The 21,185-nt window shown below is 42.6% G+C and overlaps 1 protein-coding gene across 4 annotated transcripts in view; it reads left to right on the forward strand.

The window, feature by feature from the left end:
• The window catches only part of CCDC93 (CCC complex scaffolding subunit CCDC93), an 88,758-nt gene that overhangs the window by 39,167 nt on the left and 28,406 nt on the right, over nucleotides 1-21,185 (forward strand). For all 4 annotated transcript variants that reach the window (XM_081052188.1, XM_081052191.1, XM_081052189.1 and 1 more), the window contains 5 exons: nucleotides 1,060-1,152; nucleotides 1,897-1,947; nucleotides 2,781-2,867; nucleotides 14,948-15,064; nucleotides 20,451-20,513. In XM_081052188.1, the coding sequence (XP_080908314.1) occupies nucleotides 1,060-1,152; nucleotides 1,897-1,947; nucleotides 2,781-2,867; nucleotides 14,948-15,064; nucleotides 20,451-20,513 (411 nt within the window). The remainder of the gene's footprint in view (nucleotides 1-1,059; nucleotides 1,153-1,896; nucleotides 1,948-2,780; nucleotides 2,868-14,947; nucleotides 15,065-20,450; nucleotides 20,514-21,185) is intronic.

The following is a 21,185-nucleotide window of genomic DNA, read 5'->3' on the forward strand; positions in this document are numbered from 1 at the left end:
AACCAAGGTGTTTTCTAGATTTGAGTGTGTTGTGTAGCATCTGATATATAAGAATTTGATGTGTACATTTAATTTGATGTGTAATTTAAATCTGAAAAGAATATCTATGCCTCTGACTATATTCTAAAATAAGGTAATTGATTATGACTGGAAAAATCATAAGATGCCCATTAAATAGTGTTCGTATTGGGCTTGTCTTGTCATTCTTACGTCAGATGGCACACGAACTGGAAGTCTGTCCCGTAGATACCCCTAGCAGGTAGAAGCCCCAGGTGTTCTCCCAGGTCAATCATAGACTTGTTACAGAAAAGCATCCTAGGACGGGGATGATCTGAACCCCGGAAGACCCCCGATATCCAGAGCAGGCCAGCTAGCTGGTGATGGCAGAGATGGAATTAAAACCGAGAACTCTAGACTTCCAGCCCTTGCTTGAGGAGCAGCAGTTAACCCAGGAGTCGTGAGTGTGGTACTTTAGAGCTTGAGACTCCATGGCTCTTGATCACCAGGTGAAACAGTTTGGGGTTTTATCCTTCAGACCAGGGGTCCTCAAACTGTGATGACTTCCATTGGCAGTACAGATTCTGTTTTTCATCCTGACTCAGCACACACACGCACATCAAAACCAAAAGTTTCACAGAGCAGTACTTGACCCTGGACTACGCCCTGGTAATCAGATGCTTGTCACATCTGCTAAATCACTACTTTCATGTCCCACTAATGGGTCTCAGTTGGCAGTTTGAAAAAACATTCCTTTAGGTTGGGGTCTGCCTTTGAAGGTGGTTAAGCAGGGGGAAGGCCCAGTCGGAATGGAAGGCTAAGCCTGGCAGACGTGTGACCTGATAGGAACGTAATCAGCAAGTGTTGGCCAGGGCCTGAAGCTCCGCCTGCTCCACCTGCAGTGGGAACGGAAGCTCGGGTCTCGGGAGCTTCCACCGTCTCGGGAGTGGTGCGGCCCTCCGGATCTGTTCCTTTCACAGACTCATGCCTCTTTGCAGTGGTGTCCTCTCTCTACTGAGTCTACAACTCCTGTGCTCAGCTCTTTTCCATCTTTCCTTCCAGGCTGAGGACAAGAAAATGGCACTTCCCACAGGGCTCTCGGCTACAGAGAGAGCTGATGTCCATGAGGAGGACGAGGTGCAAGCTGCCGAAGAGGTGTGTGGCCGGTGTAGGCCCCCGGAGGTTTTTCTTTACATCGTTGGAGAAATCTCACTTCCATCCCCAGCTTTCCACAGTGGCCAACTGCTGTCAGTTGGCCTTTCATACCTTTTCCAGTTTCCTGTTATCACCTCTCATGAGGCTTATCATAAAATGAGATCAGGTAAAACGACCCTTGGTGTCATGCGGGGTCTCTGCTCCCGCTCCCCACACAAGAACGAAGGACATGGTGAGGCCAAAAAGGAACACCCACGGAGCCATGGATAGGGGAGTCATACCATTACAGTCTCGATGGCGGCCGGCCAAGACACAAAAGCAAACATCCGCCTGTACCCCAACTAGGGGCCTTCTTGCAGCCCAGTCTCGCTGGTGGCCGGGCAAGACACAGGAAGGGGGATCAACATGATCTGCAATATAATCGGCTTGCTAACCCCACTTGCTAGCCGCAGTCTACTTCTCTGCCAACCAACGCAGCCCCTAGCGTCGCCACGGCAGTTATATCAGTGGCTAATGGCTAACCGGCAACAGCTTGTGGCCACCCAGCCACAGCGGACGGCCATCTGATTACAGCCCTCTGGCCATCTAATAGTTGAGCCAGCACCTTTTTACGTGAGGCCAAGAGCCTGGAAACTGCTCTCTGGGACTCTGTCCCCACACGGGTTCCCTCCAAAGACCTGTTAGACATGCTGCCTAAGGCTTGTGGTCAGCCGCTCACATCTGCTTCTCCCATTGCCTTTTTAGCAGCGTATTCAGTCACTGATGACCAGGATGACCGCCATGGCGAATGAGGAGGTGAGGTGGGGGGGTCATGGCGGGGAGGTGGAAAGGGGAGGGGAGGAGATGAGGACTGCGTTACCTCCCTGCTCTGCTTTGTGGGGGCCTCTTCCCAGAGGGACCGCCTTCTTCAGAGCCCTGTCTTTTAAGCACTCAGTGCTTCCTGTTTTGTAGGGATTTTCCTTTTGGGAAGCTTTTAATAGTGATTCCATCCATGGGAGCCTCTAGGAGGGAGACTTGAGGGACCATTGTGAAGGGGCATCCTGCTGGGACAGCACCACATGGGTTCAGCCCTGCCTCTACGTAACCATGAGTTACGCCCCGTGCCAAGTAGCCCATATCTTCTGTTTCTTTCCTACACCATCTGGGTAAAGACTAGAATACCGAATTCTCAGAGCTCAAGGCCTGTCCAAGGGCTGTGAAAGGATCATGCCTTTTTAGGGCAGGAAAGGCCTGTGGCAGTAAAGAGATATATTAGGAGTTCTGAGATTCCTTTCTCTCCCATTTGTACTTCTTTCCCTAGGTCCTAAGCTTGCCAAGTTCCCTGCAGGCCCCTATAGTGACCCTCAGGAAGAGACACTCGGGATGGGGTATAAAGGGTGAAGAATGGTTTTCCAGATGTACCCAGGACCTTAAGAGAATGTGGCACAGTCAGCCAAGCGAGTCAGTTAGAGAGGTGGCTTCATATTTGCCCCAAGACTTGTTTTCTCCCTTCCTTGTTGACGAATACATAATTTCCTCCCAGGGGAATATTATTACCTAGTTTGCTATGATACTCAGAGCATTCAGGTTTTCCAGTGCTGTGAAACACAAGGCATGGCCTTGAGAACACGCCCTCCCTGTCATTGCAGAGCCGTCTCACCGCAAGCTCTGTGGGCCAGATCGTGGGACTCTGCTCTGCCGAGATCAAGCAGATCGTGTCTGAGTACGCTGAGAAGGTACGTGGGGGCGCAGGTGGAGTCTTTGCCTCAGGGAATGCCCCAAGGATTTGCTCTCCTTCCCTATACCCTCCCCCAGGAGTGACGGAGGCGGTGCAATTCATCAGCCACATTTGTCAAAAACACATATACCACACAAAGCCATCAGCATTTGCCCAATAGCTAAATTAATTTTCCTCTGTAGTGCCTATTTTTCTATAAATATAAAGAGAAAACCTGTCTCTCAGAGCAATTATCACATCTGATAAATCGATGCCTGAGGTACAGCACAGGCATTTTTCCTCCTCTACCAGGCTTCTTATAACAGGCTCAGTTTGGTGATTGGGCTGAAGAAGGAAGCTTTGCCACTTAGGAGATAAACCCCATAACTCAGCCAAGCCCAAGGCAAAATTTTTTGTTCTACTTTATTAAAGGGGTACAGGATGAACAAAATCCTGCAAGTCATATTTCAGTGTTGGATTTTTTTCATTGTAAGCATAGGCAGCAGGACCTTGAATATTTCATGGAGACAGTGATTAATCATTCTGCACATAACTGATTCTGGTCTGGCTGAGATTTTGTATCAGTAAAATCAGATTTACAGGGCACTGTTTCATATCCTTTCTTCCCCACCATACTCAGTCTGCCCCCCTAGAACGTTCACGTCTGTTGAAGCATGTAGCTTTGCTTTCCCTGCCGCAGAAGCCTTGACAACAAATTAGCTTTGCTCCGACCCCTGTCTAATACTCTCCTGAAGTGACTATACAGATTGTTACCGGAGAACGGGTTCTTGGTAAATGTCACAGGGAGGAATTTAAGGACGCTCTGAATTAAGCCCCGCAAACTGCCAAACAGGCAGTGGATTTATTAAAGGAAAGGAAAAGAGTACACTCCCAAAATATTGAGAGTGGACAGGCCAGGAGGAGGGCAACTGCACTGAAGAACAAAGAAGTTTAAGATTTTATTCAAATGGGAGCACAAAATGAATATTCGAGTTTTGGGTGTGGTGTTAAAGGCGTTCCCAGGCAGGTCTTTGCTGTCCCCACTGACCACTCCTTCCCATCAGAAAGTGGGATTCCTTGTTCTCACTTGGCCCTTGTCGGAACTGTCATGGGGACACTCACTGGATGGAGATTTTTCCCTGCCCACAATGCTAATAGTATTATAATCTGTTACAATTAGCTGTAGGTGCACCTTTTCTTAAGAATGATCTCAGCTCCTCTTTCCTTTGTTTCCCTTACTTCCTGCTTCCCTTCCTCCCCCATTCTCTTCTGCCTTGTTCTTTCTGCCTAAAGTAACAAGATGATATAATTGGGAAAGGAAACAGCAGGTCGTCATGTCCCAACAAGTGGGGCAAATAAACTCAAAACACTGGAAGATGTAGGTATGTACTTTTAGGATAACCTAAAGGCCTATTCTGGGCAATCCTCAGATGCCACTTTAACCACTATCACCTTTCCTAGGTGGTAAATTTAAGTAGAGGACACTCTGGAGTCTATGAGAGTTAGATTAGAAAACCCATGTTAAGAAGCAATGACTTGGGGGGTTGGGGAAACAAGAGAACCCCGCCCCCAGACTTTTGAAACCAGCATACTCACTATGTTGCTCAGAAGGCCAGAAAAGAGTGAAGTTAGAAGTAGTTTTGAACAGATATCCTTCCCAAGATACATATTATAACTAAACTTCCCTGGGAGAAGTGGCAGTCAGGAGTTCATTGCTTGATTATCTGTGTTGTTTGCATTAAGTAGCTCGTACAGCATTACAGATGGTGAATTTTAAAGTCAAATTGCCTTTAATCCTAACCCACATCACAGTTATATCCTAGTTGCCTATTCTCTTCCAGTGTTTGTTGCCGGTTGCCAGAGTTTATTTACCTAGTTCCAGTCATCGTGTATGTCTAAAAGAGATGGAACAGTACAGTTAAAAACACAGCATCTGGAGTCATATCTTGGTTCACATCTGTCTTCTCTACTTCCCAGCTACCGTGTTTCCCCGAAAATAAGACCTAGCTGCACCATCAGCTCTAATGCGTCTTTTAGAGCAAAAATTAATGTAAGACCCGGTCTTATTTTAATATAAGACCTGGTCTTATATAATATAATGTAATGTAATATAATATATAATATAATACCGAATATAATATAATATGATACCAGGTCTTACATTAACTTTTGCTCCAAAAGACACATTAGAGCTGATGGTCCAGCTAGGTCTCATTTTTGGGGGAACATGGTATGTGACTTCAGCCAATTTGTTACCTCTCCTTGCTTTAGTATCTTCGTCTGTAAAATGGGAATGAGTACTTTCCTGTCAGGGTGTTGTGAAGATTAAATGAAATGTGACCAAAATGCCTAAAATAGTGCCTGGCACTTTATAACTATACAACTAATGGTAGCCTTTATTTGCATTTTTATAGTCTGCATTTTCTAGGTCACATCAAATCCCAAACCTTTTCTATGTTTTCACAATTATTTGAACACTAGATAATCCATGTGTTAATACAGCACAATTCATTCAACATTTCCGTGTTGTTAGACTTTTAAGTTCTTTCTTATTGCCATTATAGATAAAACTGAGGAGATAGTTTCTGCGAAAAGATTTCCTAGGAGTTGATGGTTGGGTTATGACTCCTCTGTGTTGCTTTTCAAATAAGTTGTAACAACATAAATACTATCAGTGATGATGGGGCTTCACAACATGGCCCCAACATTTCCAGCCTTGATTGTTCATTTGACCCCCAGCTACTCTATTAGCTATACTATGACACCTCTGGACCACTGAGAACTTACATGAAATATGATTTCATGTTTTTGTTTGCTCTATTTTCTGCTGTGTGAATTGGCTATTATAGCCTTTGCTCATTTATCTTTTGAATATGTGGTATTTTTCTTGGAAATTTGAACACAGTATTCGGATTTAAATATTTTGTCACTGTGATGCAAGTATTTCTCAGGCTGTTCTGTTTTTGTATTGCTTTTCGTCACATGCATTTGCACAGGTGAAAGAGAAAAGCAGCCCTGACACCTGATGGCTAACCTGGTGCTCTCGGCAAGCCCTTGATGTGGCTGCAGCTGGCCTGCACTCACAGGCCTTGGTGTTAAACATAAACAATTCCAAAGAGCATCAACATCAGACAAGGTCATGAAGACAGAGGCAAAAACATGACCACTCTCCAATCATGTCTGAACATGGGCTAAAACCTAAACAAATCCCCAGATGACCAAGCATCCCCCTTCACTGGCATCATGGAGGCATTCGTACCTAAAGCGGGTCAACCTTTTTCTTTGTTATTGTTTCCAAATGACAGGGTCCTAGTTTTTCTATGGGTCTGGAGAAATAATCCATTGCATTTCAGCACATCTTTTAATCGTGTTTAATTCTTTGACCTCTGCTGAGTTCACTTTTCTTTAGTCTAAAATGTAGATCCATCCTAGTTTTCCTATTCCTACCCACTTAATGCCATTTATCAATAATTTCTTTATGCTCACTTGGAGATAGTTTAGTATACTTTTGTGTTTTATATTTAACTTAAACAGTATATGGGCTCTTATGATTTATTGGTTTATGCTTCTAGTTTTATGCAAGTTTCATGATAATCATGTTTACTTTTTTAATTTCCTTTGTTTATTTGTTGGCTGTTGTTTCATCAATGCTCCCCAGCTAGAAACACACCTGTAGTTGAACAAATTGGGTTTGTTGCTGGTTGTAGTGGGGGAGACCACACACCAGTGGGGAACCATGTGGCATCTCGATAAAGAGGCATTGGAAAGCACATACAGGATTCAATTCAAAAAAGTGGGGCTTTGCTCTGTGTTGGATGCTTTAAGGAGGGGCACTTCAATGCATGGGCATCTAAATCAGTCTTATTTGTATCATGGGAATGAATCAAGGTTAAATCTGTGTACTCTTATTAGCCAATCAAGGGGGATGTTTGGTCATCTGGGGATTTGTTTAGGTTTTAGCCCATGTTCAGACATGATTGGAGAGTGGTCATGTTTTTGCCTCTGTCTTCATGACCTTGTCTGATGTTGATGCTCTTTGGAATTGTTTATGTTTAACACCAAGGCCTGTGAGTGCAGGCCAGCTGCAGCCACATCAAGGCTTTGCTGAGAGCACCAGGTTAGCTATCAGGTATCAGAGCTACTTTTCTCTTTCTCTGTTTATCTGTTTAGTTATCTATTGCCGCATGGCAATAGTACCACAAATGTGGTAAAAAAAACAGCACACATTTATTGTTGCACAGTTTGTATGGGTCAGCAGTTGGGTACAGCTTAGCAGGGTTCTTTATTTCAGACTCTCCAGGTTGCAGTGAAGATGCTTCTAGGGCTGCAGTCTCATCTGAGGCTCAAGTGGGGAAGATCTGCTTCTGAGCTCATAGTGGTTGGCAGCCTTCAGCTCCTTGCTGTTAGCTGAGGTCAGCAGTTCTTGCTGGCTGTCATGTGGAGGCTATCCTCATTTCCTTGCCATGAAGGTCTACCCAGCATGGTCACTTGTGTCATCAAAGCCAGCAAGGGAGAATGCCATCTCACAAGTTAGACATTACAGTTTCATGTAACATAAGTATATACATTCAATCACATATATCCCATCACCTTTCTGTATTCTGCTGTTCAGAAGCAAGTCACAAGTCCCACCCACATTCACAGGGAGGTATTACACAAAGGCCTGAACACCAGTGGGTGGAGACCATGGGGCCACCTTAGGGCTGTCCCCCACAACGTGTTTTTCTCTTTAACTTACTTCCATATATTGGGCTGAAACCAGGCACTAGCGATTCATCTAAAGTCCATGCCCCTGCCTTCAGAGATTCAGTAATGAAATCTTTGGAAGTAGAGATGGGATTGAGGAATGCCCAGGAGGGAAGCCATCGGTGATACTTGAAAGAAACCCAAATTCAGCTCATATCAGGATGGGTTTTTGCTTAGTGAAGAAAAGGAACAAGGTAGTTTTGGGAGGATGAAAGTGTAAAAATTATTTTGTGACCAAGGAATGAAACAAACAGCCTGCCTGGTACAAGTGTTTGGAAATTCAGCAGGCATTGGGATATCAAAATGAGGTAGAAAATGGGTACAGGCTTCTTTATCACGTAAAGTTCATAAGTTCTTATAACAGTATAACATGATCAATAATCTATATGTTTCAAAATAGTTCTCTGAGATAGGTAACTCAACTTAATATGGTTCCTGCAAAGCAGCAGGGAAGAGGAATGTGAAGAAACTTCCAGATATACAATTCATGAGTGACGGTAGGCTCTCAGCCAAGGAGCGCAGTCCCCCTTTGTTTCCAAAGGGAAGTACCCTTCCCTCCCAGATGTGCTAGATGAAGCACTACTGTGCTTCGTGGTGTTGGTGGCTAATGTGCCCCCTGCGTCTTGACATTCATATTTATAGTGAAGGAGCGCCTATTAATGTGATTTGCAGAAAAGTAGAAAGCCTGACTGTCCAAAACCACTTCTACTCTAACTATCCCCCACTAACTTGAGCCAGAAGAAAGGGAAGGAAGCTGAGCCAGGAAAGGCTGGGCCAGGGAAGGTGCAGGGTCCCTAGAAGGGCAGAAGTCAGTTATACCAATTCAACAAGACCATTCTCTCGCTGGCAGTTAATTGGAAGCCAGTATTCTGTCTTTAAATGAGATCTTTCAAGAATACCTGGGGAATCTCAGGTAATTAGAGCTGGGTGTAGCCCCAGAGAGGTAATGGCCAGGGTATCGTCAGGGATATACATAGAAAAACACAAAGGAAAGAAAGTCTCAAGGGAATTCAGACGGACACATTTGATAAGAGCGTATTTTGTTCCCCTCTACCATGATCATTTTTATCCCACTTCATAATGCAACCAGCAGAGAAAACTGGCAGTAGATTAGAAGGTCAGGAGAGTTTAAAACTGTAATCAAAATTTAGAGATTAAGGAACTGGTAAATCTGGAAATAATAATGCTAAATATATTTGTGCTTTAAGAGTTCCTAAATTCTGAGCGACGACAGAAAGAGAATACTATTGGCTAATGAACTGTCAATCTGGTGAGATTATCTCAAGCCACACAGCACAACCTACACCTTTCAGGCTCTTGGATTTGTCAATTTGGATAAAGACATAGGAATTATTTTTGTCAGATTTGAACATCATTTAAAGCTAGAAAAGAAAAGGTGGCCAGTGCACTGGAGAATAGAATGTCTTCAAAAATGTCTTAGACTGAAATTAGGAACCCAAACAAATATATTCATTTTTTTAAAGAAGATAAATGTGAACTGTTTTATTTAATTTCAGAAAAATCAGTCGTACAGGTTCAGGATTTGGTGGGGATTCCATCTGAACAGTAGTTCATACGTATACAAGTGAGAGGTTGTGGATTTTGTTCACACTTCCTAAATACTAAGTACATTCTGGGCAGGGAGGCTGCATTGCTAACCTTGGGACCGATGGCTATGCCTTAGACTCAGAAATGTTACCAGGTGTGATCAAATGATACCGTGAATGGTTAAATTTTTAAAAAGTTATTACAGTAAAAGACACATTGCCATTAATCCCCCTCAAAATACTCCCCCTTGCTTTGAACACACTTATCTCATCGTTCTTGCCACTTCCTGAAGCAGTTCTGGAAGTCCTCTTTTGTGAGTGTCTTTAGTTCTGCTGCCGTGGCTGCCTCGATGTCCTGAATCATTTTCACTTTGGGGAAGAGCCAGATGTCGCACAGTGAATAAGTTGGATGAGGACACACTGTCATGTTTTTATTTGACAGAAATTGCTTTACCAGAAGTGATGTGTGACACAGCATTGTCATGGCGGAGGATGATTTACGGCACACTTTAAAACACACCTTCTCTCAACCGTAGCTCACACCCGACTGACTGCACCAAACAAGTTGAAACTTGTCACACACTGTGACTAAGGTTTGATGTGCCTTAGGGACCTCCCCCTGTTGAAGATCCTGCCTTACTGTTGGATGGCAGTCAGCAGCAGCTGTCACCATATTTGTCGATCACAATGGAAGGCTTCATGTCACACATCACTTCTGGTACAGCAGTTTCTGTCAAATAAAAACATCATATGGTGTGTCTTCATCCACCTTATTGACTGGATCTGGCACCATGTGACTTCTGGCTCTTCCCCAAAGTCAAAATGACCACGAAAAGTAAACATTTTGAAGCCATGACAGTGCCACTAAAGACACTCACAAAAGAGGACTTCCAGACCTGCTTCAGAAAGTGGCAAGAACGATGGGACAAGTTTGTTCGAAGCAAGGGGGAGTATTTTGAGGGGGATTAATGGCAATGTGTCTTTTACTGTAATATATTTTTTTATTTAAACATTCACCATATTTCTTGATCACACCTTTTACATAAATGTGGGTCTTTGAAATTCATGGGGTTGCATTAGTGGGAATCAAGAATATTGAAAAGAACATTTGTGTATCCGGTTTCATTAACGGAAGCAAAGTGTAGGAAGTGGGTGATGATCCCATTTTACCTGCAGTACTCAGACTCCATCTGGAGTGCTTGGAAAGGTCACTTTTGAGTTTAGTATGTCCAGAGGATAGCGGCCAAGGTGGCGAAAGGTACTGATGATACTTCTGACTGAAAGGAGAGAGGAGATTGTTGTGGCACTTCTGGATAAGATAAATTGAACTCTTCTGTGAGGGAGTGATTACAGTTGATCTCTGTTGCTTCAGGGAGGAATGGACGGGCACTTGTTTGAGTCTTTGCAGGTCTGATTCTGCTGTTTCTGCTGGCTTTTTTTGCTCATGATACTTTGACTTTGTGTGTGCATTTGATTTTTGAGTGTGAATTCATATTCCTTGGAAGTAAATCTGTAGAAATTCTTTGAGGCCTGCAGTTGAAGCAGTGTTCTTCCCGAGGGTATTTGCTTTTGCTTCTGGCAAGCACCAGGGGACACCCCAGACCAAGTCTGTTGTATACATAGTCTTGACTTGTGTGTTTTTAGACCATCCAGGTAATGTGTGAATTCAGTTCCAATCTGTTGTTATAAAATCTCGTAGATTTTTTTTCCTCTTAACACTTGTGTCAAGGTTTATGCAAAGCAGGTGTTGAATTGCAAAAAAAAAGTCAAAGCTTGAGATCACCTGGTTTTGGCAAATATCTTAAAGAAAACAGCCAACTTCAGTGGTTACACATTACCTTCCTGGACTCCCACTTTTACTAGCCTTTTGGCCTTCCAGAATTTCTTACATACTTGCTAGCTTATAGATTTTTGAAAAGATTTTAAAAATAAATATTTTGTATTGTCTGTTTACTTGTTTTCAATAGGAGGGTCCGTCAAGGTGCCAGAAACATAAGTTCATCTGTTCAATGTAGAGAATTTCTGGCCCCCTCATGAGATAGGGACCTTTGTTACTGACAGGTTAGTGACCATAGTTTGTGAGGGAGGGGAGTAGTATAGGAGAGATTCCTATATTAAGAAGATTGATATGTAGATAACCTTTTGGGTCTCTTTCATTATAAAAGTGTATAGTTTTAGTTGAAGTAATCATTTTTGTTTTTCTGAGGGATTTACTATTTTGTACTAGACTAATATTGAATGACATTTAAATCTGGTTCCGTTAAGAATGAAAATTGTGAATGTGTGAGTTATTAGAAAACATTGAATCTGCACTAGAAGTCATCTAATCTATGCTGTGGATTTGAAAGCACGTTCTTAATCTGAAATTGTTGAACAAAAGTAGATTGGTACTATAGCCCTCACTCCAGTGTAAACAGAAATGGAATATTTGTAGATGATTGGTATTCTTTGAGAGCTGTTGCACTTTTCAAGTAGAAGTCAGGGTTTTAATTTGTTCTGTCAAGAATTTACAGTAAAGCCCCTTTTCCTGTTCTCCACCTGGACAGCTTTGTCTCATCCTGGAAGATCCAACTCAGTCACCTTCAGTGTTCTTCCCACTGTGGCTGCCGGTGAACAGTGTCCAATGAGACATACTGCTTTAAAAACCACTTTCTGCCTTTATCAATTTCACTCTTTTGGCTTTGAGGAGGGTATTTGAAAGAAATGCAAAACGTAGATGGCTTAATTAAAAGTATGTTTGAAAAATAGAGCCGTCAGCTTTCTACTGACTAGGCTAAGAACTCTCTTCAGTTCAGCTCTGGAATAAAAAGATTTTATCTGTACAGAAATAACTTCCCACTAAACAAAGCAGTTTGCATAGCGCCATCTCTAGACTCCAAGGCATCTGGAGGAACTCCCATTTATATGTATTGGGCCTGTTCATGTGCACATTGTTCATTTTAATTGTGTTGAGGTGTCAGATACAGAAACGGTACTGATTATCTTGCTATCAGTGCACACTAACACTATGCAGATGTAAATTTCAGGGGCTTCACAGAGCAATGCTAATTGCTACCTAGCAATTAGGGAAAGGAGTTTGAAAGTATGTTTGCTGACTTTCACCGTCGTAACGGAGATATAATCGTGCATTTGTACAGAGATTTCAAGATTCTTTCTGTGCACTGCAAGTATCTTCTCTCAGTATGGTTCTCTGAATCACCTGTTTAGTAAAAGAGTGGAATCAGAAAGAGCTTTCCCCTCCCAGTGCTATATAAATGATGGGTGGGCCCACTCCATTGATTGGAGTTCAACGCTAATCAATGATTGGGACCAATACGTGATTAGTCCCAAGTGAGTCAGACCCTTAGATTAAAGTACTGGTTCTCAAAATTTTTAGTTTCAGGACCCTTTAAGAACTCTTAAAAATTACTGAGGTCCCAATAGCTTATGTATTAATTCATCCACAAATAACAATAATAAATACATTAATTACATAGTAACATCAAAACAATGGTATTATCACATGTCACGTAATATCTGGAACTTTTCACTTTATAATCATGAAAATGGGAAGAAAAGGTATTTTAGTATTTTTATGAAAATGATTTTGACCTTGAAGACCTTCTGAAAGGGTCTTGAAGGACCTTGTGGTTAAAAATTTAAATCGAGAGAGAGAGAGCCAGCTAGCCAGCCAGCCTGGAAACCTTCTTTCCAGATATCAAGATAGCTACTGGTGTTTCTGCAGGAGGAGTGCTTGAAAGTGAAGTCGAAAGTCATAGTGTTAAAACAAAGCTGTGGTGTACCAGGTACACTGCTAAGAGGTTGGGAAAGCTGGGTGGGAAATGTAGTTTTCATTCTCTTAGAACCTTGGCCATAAAAGCAGTTATGGAGCAGGAGAACCTGCTGAGAGTTGGAGACATCATCCCAGGCCCAAGGCGCAGAATTGCACGGAATGAGTGTGTGCTTACCCATCAGACTGGAGGAAGTCTGGGGGGTGAGCGAGTGGAGATCAGGGTGCTCAAGGTAATCCTAACATCAGAGACATACCATGTGGGATAGTTCCTGTGAATGGGGAATTCATTCATTTCAGATGTCAACAACTTATGAGATAGAAGGCTTATGTGATTCTGCTAGTAAAGTAAAATGCTCTGAGAATATGACAGTGACACTTTGGAAGTCAGTGTCAAGGAATCCAAGTTGGATGTTTAAACCCAAATCTGAAATTATCTATAAGAGAAAATCTGTTAAACACGTAGCAGACAAAAGTGGCCAAATTAATAACCCAGTTCAGGGTGATGCACTCAAAGTAGAGGAGATATAATTAGTTAATTATAATTCTGTTTCTAATAAGTGATTTGGAAATTGAGAGGGGCTGGTCTTTCCTCTCCCCCACTCCCTTTTGTATACTCTCAAATAATTTTCAGGAACAATTCTCCTTCCCCAGACTACAGGTGTGAATATCTTGATGTGTCCAATTGCATCTTTAAAAGTTAACTTCAATTCCCAGAAATCCAGATAAGCTGGAGTATGTTAGTTGACATTTTCCAAAATCCCACATTTCAAGGCTAGATAATGTTATAAAACCAAATGCTTAATTTTTCTGTTTCCTTTGTGACCTACCATCCCACAAGATAGAAAATGATATTCCTTACTGGTTTATGCTGCCATATCCTGCGGGTTGTTTCCCACCTCCAGAGTTGTTAAGCAGCAAAAACTCATCTGTTAATGATGCGGCTGAATTATTCAGATAAATCATTAGCCAGAATAAATGGTGACTATACCATCTGATTTCCCCTCCTCCTTACTTTCTCATCTCTTTTCCCCATGGGCAAACCTTCCAAACTTTCCAGTCTATGATCACTGTTACAACATACAGGAAAAGTCAAATACCCAAATAGTTTTGTTGCACTTGGACTGAAAAATCCGTGATTCACTTGGAATTGGGATACTCCTAGTAAAAAAAGGAAACGTGGTTATAATGGGCATTTAACTGTTTAATAAAACTATGGTCATCCAAGAAGTGTTCTAAAGACACCTGTTGCAACAGAGTCAGTCAGCCTTCTTACTTCCTTTCCTGGGGCTTCTCACTGGGGTCCTGAGGCCTGTGTTTGTATTCAGTACCTATACACCAAGCCGCTTCCTTCTTTGCGTGGTTTCTCAGTAATGTTGCGCATTCACTTCATCACCCAATCCAGAGATCTCTCCCTTACTTCCAGTCCTGATAGTCTCTGTGTCCTGTCCAACCTTGCTTCTCCATCTCCTCCTCACCTATATAATTCCAGGAGTTTCCTATTGGCCTCTTTCAGCAACTTTCATCCCTCTCAAGTCTATGCTCTGAGCACCAGAAGAAGAGAAATAAGAAATGGTTAAAAGAGCTCATGGATGGGGAGAAATAAGTTGAGAGACTGTTGCTTTCAATTGGGAGTTTTTCCGAATGGTTACACTTTTTAACCAGATGCTTATGATGCTTTGATGAAAGTGAATCAATTCATGATTCTTGATAACTCCAGAATGTTCTTAAGCAGATGTTAATGTGACCATGTTATTCCTCTATTTAAGACCCTTTGATGATGTCCTATTGCCTATGAGATGTCAACATAAGCACAGTTATCAACCCCTGTGCTTCTGCACATGCTGTTCCTTCTGCCAGCAATGCAGGTTCCTTGGTAGGAATTTTGATCATTCTGCCAGAATCTTCTTCTCGGGACCAGGGTTTTGCACAGGAGCCTGCGGTGCTCTGCCCAGACCGAGCAGGGATGGGGCTGTCTTACATGAACCAAGGTGGACTAATTAAATCCTTTGGATTTGCCCTCCATGTTTTCTACAGCAATCTGAGCTAGCAGCTGAAGAAAGTCCAGAAAAATTAGGAACTTCCCAACTACATCGTCGGAAAATCATTTCCTTGAACAAACAGATTCTGCAAAAGACCAAACATCTGGAAGAGGTTAGTGTTTGCTTTTTATATTTTATTCAAGTAAAATGAAAGCATTCTTCAAGAAGGGGGAAACTGGGGAATGAGTTAAGATCCTCGTGGGAGAATGGTCAAAGGAGGTTTCCGAGCAGGGTAAACATACTATGGCCCTTGCAAGAACCCAGCCTCCACTTGTTTTTGTAAATAAAGTTTTATTGTAATACACATACACCCATATGTGTATGTATTTTCTGTGGCTGCCTTCAAGCTGCAGTGGCAGAGTTGAGCAGGTATAGCCGATGTCACATGGTCTTCAAAGCCTAAAACATTTACCTTCTGGCCCTTTACAGAAAGAGTTTGCCAACTTCTGTTGTAGAAGAAGATGACAGGGCAAGAATAGCATTTATTAATCCACAACTATTTACCAAGGACTTATATGTGCCAGGCACTAAACTAGGCTGTGGGGACACATGAAGAACAGGTTATCTCTGCTCTCGGGGATCTTAAGGTAATAATGAGAGACATACACTAAACAAACCACATCCATCATCATTAGTTACAGCTGTGGTAAGTGCTGGAAGGAGAAGTCAGGTTGCCGAGAGCATGACTGATAGGGAGACCTGACTTAAGCTTGGGTCAGAGGACTGTAGCTGGAAAAATGAGTGAGGCTGGCTGTGCAGGAGGTCTGCATGGGAGGTGGAGGGGCTGGGTGAGGACTTGGGCAGCAACGGGAACTGAGACCTGGTACAGGAAGGGTCTTGACCAGTTTCTGCTTTGTGGCTGGAGAGTCATGAGTGAGGCAGCTGGTCAGCAGAGTATCCTAGGTCATGTTCAGGACAACGGAAGCCATTGGAGGGTTTAAGTAGGAGAGTGGCGTGATCAGATTTGCATGTTTCAAAGACCATTCTGTTTGCTGTGGGAGCATCAATTAATTGCACTTGGGTGAGAAGGGATTCCGGAAGAACCATTAGGAGGCTGATGCAGTAGTCTGGACGTGAGCTGCTGATGGCTCTGACTAGTGGCAGTAGGGGAAATGGAGACCAGATAACTTTTAGGAGAGCTTTAGGAGATAGCATTCTGTACTACTTGATGATGGATGGGACTGTTTTAGGAAGACCTTCATATATTTGCCCTGGAAAGTAAAGAGGAAGCTAGGGAGTTCAATTCCGGAGCAGTCATTAGAAGATAAAAAGTTGTAATTTGCTTCAGTTGCATTGTACATGTACAGAAAAGTACATGTAGCAAAAGATTATGAGACTGAATATGGCTTTCTAAAGAACAGTTCACCAGTAGTTCCTATAATAATCGATTTTCCAAAAATGGATGCCAGTTGGCATTTTGAAGTTGTATATTTTTCACCTTTTCAGGTCCCACATAGTAAAAAGATATTTATCAAACTGTCTTACCCAGTCATTTCTTCGAGTGAATTTGTTCTATTAGAACTTGTTCTGCCACAGCGAACAAACAGCAGGTTGGCTTCACCAGGTGCTCTGGATCATAAGCAAACAAGGATGAAAAGGTTGACTGTGATTTGCTTTCCATTTGACAATTGGGTTAGACATTTTAATTCTCAGTGCAGAGAATATCATCCTGACTCCTGACCCTTGCTAGCAAAAAGAACCTACAAGTGGTTGGTCCAAAAAGAACTCATCACAGAATCAAGGTGCCCGTGAATCAAGGGTGAGGCTTATCCACCATAATGTCTTTATGCTCTGAGGGAGGGTAGTTCTGAGGATATCGCGTCCCATGAGTCAGAGTCTCAGCATGCATAGAAGTTTGCTTTCAACTGCTGTCTAAACGTGGAGAGAACGTTTCAGTGGCAGTCCTGGCCCATCCTCAGCCCAGCTGAGGGGGAAGCCTCTCTGGCTCTCGGTCCGTTTGCCATTGCTTCAAAACCTGTTTACCAAAAGCCTGTTATTTCTCAGGCATGCTGCCTAAAAGGCAGCAGCTATCCGTACAGGACACTGGTCCTTATCGCTGTGCTTGGTGTTAGTAAACCGACCAGCATGTGCTGTCATACCTGGCTGTGGAACTTGGTCAGCTGTGTGAGCAAATGAGGTCGGGAGGGAGGGATTCGCCCAGGGTCGCATCCCACTTTTGAGTTAGGAGTCTCAGATGACGATAAAATGTGCCGAGGGAGATTGCTTCAAGGATGAAATGAAAATACAAGCAGGCATGCACTTTTTATGAGCCAAAGCTTTATGCAAATGTAAGAAACAAAAGATGAGCATGTTCCTCAAAAAGGCCGAGATAATTTATTTTGTAAAGATTAAAAACCAACATCAACATTTTTATAAGCATTTTTTCTCAAAAAATGATTTGAGCTATAAGAATATGCTTTTTTTTCCAGAAACCCATTGCTAACACCTATTTTAATTTGGAATGTGCTATCAAAAAAATCTGAAGCCTCTAAACTTTGTTACTGTCCCTGTATTTGCCCTGTCACAAAAGGTTGCTCACCTCCAGGTCAGCTCGTCTACCGCATCTTTTCATCTTCTACTAGTCTCTGATTCTGTCTGCTGGAAGCCACAGGGACAGCCAACAACTCGCCCTTTGTGTAAGAATCCAGGTCTCTGGAAGTTCGGTCCTGACTCCTCCACTCTCGGTCTCCTCGACTGCCTCCCTCGCCACCCCCTCCTGCCCTGTGTGTCCACCTCACACTTCCTGTGGGCACGGAATATGAGTTATAATGAGAGTATGTGTGAGTGTGTGCGTGCGTGCGTGCATGTAGTGCATGCACTACAACACATTTTTTTCTGTCCCTATCAATTTTTAAATGCTTCAACCACATTTTTTAATTAGAGGGATTATACAAGCTTACTGTAAATAAACCAAATAGTATAAAGCTATATAAAGATAAAAATGCTACACTTCTTAGAGCTAGCCTCTATTTTCTCGGCCTTTGCAAATATTTGGGGACAGTAGGTTTCCTGGTTACAAAACTGTTTTTACTTACCCTATCACAGATATCTCTCTATTAGTAATAATAATGGCTAATAAGGACCTTTTTTTCACTGAGTGCTTTTTAAAATTAACTCATGTGGTTCACACAGTATCCTTATGAAGGAGGTATTGTTACTATCCTCATTTTACAAATAAGGAAACTGAGACACAGAGAAGTAGTTTTGCCTTTGGTCACACAGTGGAACCAAGATATGAACATAGAGATCTATCTCATTCTTTCTAATGACTGTATAATGTGATAAAGTATATATGTCCTGTAATTGATTTATTGTGTCCCCTATTCATGGGTATGTAGGTTTTTCCAGGAATTTTTTTTCCCAATTGCAGATTTATGCTACCTTAAATATCTTCATACAGTCATCTTTGTGCAAATACGTAAATATTTCTTTAAGATTTTAGGAAGTAGAATTGCTGGATCAAAAAATATATGCATTTTCAGTTTTGCTAGAAACTGTCAAATTATTCATCAATTATCTTAACCAATGTATACTTCTACCAGTAGTATATGAGAGAATCTAAACTTTGAATCCAAGAACCTCTCCCACAAGGTAATGCAGGTGGAAAGTAACCAAGGCCTGGAGATAAGAACCCTGGAGACGGTCTTAGCCCAGTAGAGAAATGGGGGAGGGGTTAGGAGGAGTGCAGAACACTTGATGGTCCAACAGGGGGATATTCTGCAGAACTGGAGTGCCACTGGGAGATCGCTGAGAAGAAACCTGGATTGAGGAAAGAAAGGAATCCAGAAAGAAAGTGTTAACCAGCAGCTGAATCGTGCGCTAAGTCTAGAGGTCAATGATGAAGGAGAAAATGGAGGTAGAATCATGGAGGACTCGAGCAAAATGAAAACTAAGCCTAGCCATTGGGACGTTTCCTGTTTAGGAAAATATGGTCAGATGAGATGAAGAAAACTCTTATTAGTTAAATTAATTAGAGAAGAGATTAGTCTTCCCTTCTTAGCACGCTACTTCCCTGCCAAGATTCAGTTTGTGTGAGTCTTTGCTGGTGAAGCCTGCCTTGAATTCCCTGATGAGTAAGGTGAATCTTTCCTGGAGCCTCCCCTGAGCCTCGCTCTGCTCCTGCTTTTCTCGTCCTTTAATCCCCAGTTTACTAGTCCAGCTCCTTAAGGGCAAGGACTGTGTCATGCTGCTAGTCTCTTCCCACACACCTCATTTCAGCAGAGCAGGGGTAAAGGTCAGGTGGGTGGACAGATGCAGGGCTGAGAGGTAGGGAGGAAGGTGGGGGAAGCAGGTGGGAAAGGCCCGGGACTCCTTCCTGGAGTCCCAAAAAGCTTCGAGTTAAATCACTGGGATTTCAAAGAAGGGGGAAAAAAGCTTTCTCCAGAAAAACTCTCATCTGCCAGTTACACAAACAGGTTAATAAAAGTTCTCATTGCACGGATGGCTCCCTTTGAAAAAGGAGAAGTGTCTGTGGCAGTATTACCCTGAATGCGCCCGATCTTGTCTGAAAAGGGAGAAGCCAGAGCCCTCCTGCGTCTCTCCTTATTCACTTCTGCTCTCTGCTTGAGTTGGTTTTCTGATAGGCCTTGTTGGACGTATGACCACTCATCAGTCTGAAGACTGCTAACAAGAAGCATGATTAAGGAGTAATGATTTCTGAAGATGACATAATTCTCAATAGGTTGCTTACAGGTTCAAGGGTCAGTGGGGCAAGTTATTTTGAAATATATGTTGAGATACAGGATAAAATTTTTCATCGTTAATTTGTACACAGGTAACAAACAGTCTGACAGTGGTTTTTGGCCAGTTCCCCTTTTCAAAAGTAGAAATGTACAAATCCTTTGAGCTTAATGGAATGTTTTCAGATTGCTAAAGTTCGTAGACATACAAGGCTACACCTTTATAGTAAGAAAAAGGGAAATGACATTTTCGAGACATAAGATAACAATTATGTAACTTTGACAGTAAAGATAATTAATTTTCTTTCTCTTTCTATTGAAGTCCTGAATCTTTTCTTCTGTCTTGCATTATTGGCCAACCAGTCTTATTCTATGCTAGAATCCTGAGTACTGAGATGCAGTTTGTATTCTGTGAATGGGCAAGTTGGTTAACTGAATATTTGTAGCCATACAGAAAAATCAGACCTGAATTTGAATCCAGGCTTTATCAGTTTTATCAGCTCTGAAGCCTTAGTCAAGTACCTTAATCCCTCTGAGTCTTTCTTTCCTCATCTATAAAATGAGGATAATGTCTCCTTCCAGTGAATGTAAGGATTCAGTGATGGGATTTATGCAGAATACCTAGTACATCACCTGACACGTAGCTGATCTAATCATATCAGTTTTTTTCTTCATTTATTGTTGGAAACCTTTCTAAAATTCCCACCTTTAAATCTTTCTGAGCTTCTGTTTTCTCATCTGTGAAATGGGGGTGTCACCCATATCTGTGTTGTTGTAAGGATCAAATGACAGCAGATGTCTTCTATCTTTCCTTTACAGCTGCAGGCAAATCATACCAACCTACAAGCCAGATATGACGAAACCAAGAAAGCGTTGACAGAGGTGAGCAGATTTGCCTTCCTCCCTGGGCCTCGTTAAGAATCATTTTGACCTGCACTATTCATGGAATGCCGTGTGTCGTCGGTCTGTGTGGAGCCATTATAATCCCCTTCTCGGGGCTCAGGGCCATTTTGACAGTCACCTGACAGTGCCTGACCCAGGCCATGAGTTTTCCATGCTGACGTGTTCTAAACCATCACCATCTGTCTAGGTGGGAGAGGTCACTGGGGCTGTAAAGGTCAGGACAGGTTACCTGAAGAAGGCAGGCCTTAGGCAGCGGCGGGCCGCATAGAAGGACATAAAGGAGCCTTCACGGTACATAGCCCCTACTCCTCAAGCAGGTTGTAGGATAGCTCCAGGGTACTGAACTCCTTGAGAGAGATGGTTTGGAAGACGAGAGAACCAGGAGTGACATAATTTGCTGTTCAAAATTGCCGGTGAAGCTTAGGTGGGATGGGCGAGGGGCTGTCAGGAGGGGGAGGGAGTTGCTGGTATATTTGGTATATTTTGAACTGCGCGATCCGTTTTCCAGTACAGTTGCAAGTGTGTCATCTCACTTCGGCATCAAGGTGTTGCTTACCTCCCACTTCTGATTTCCTGGGAAACCAGGCGGAGAAAACAAGCGCCTCTAATGCCAGCTCTGTCATGAGGGGAGTGGAGTTATTTCTGTCTCTT

Source organism: Rhinolophus hipposideros, assembly GCF_964194185.1.
Source record: "Rhinolophus hipposideros genome assembly, chromosome: 6".
NCBI lineage: Eukaryota > Metazoa > Chordata > Mammalia > Chiroptera > Rhinolophidae > Rhinolophus > Rhinolophus hipposideros.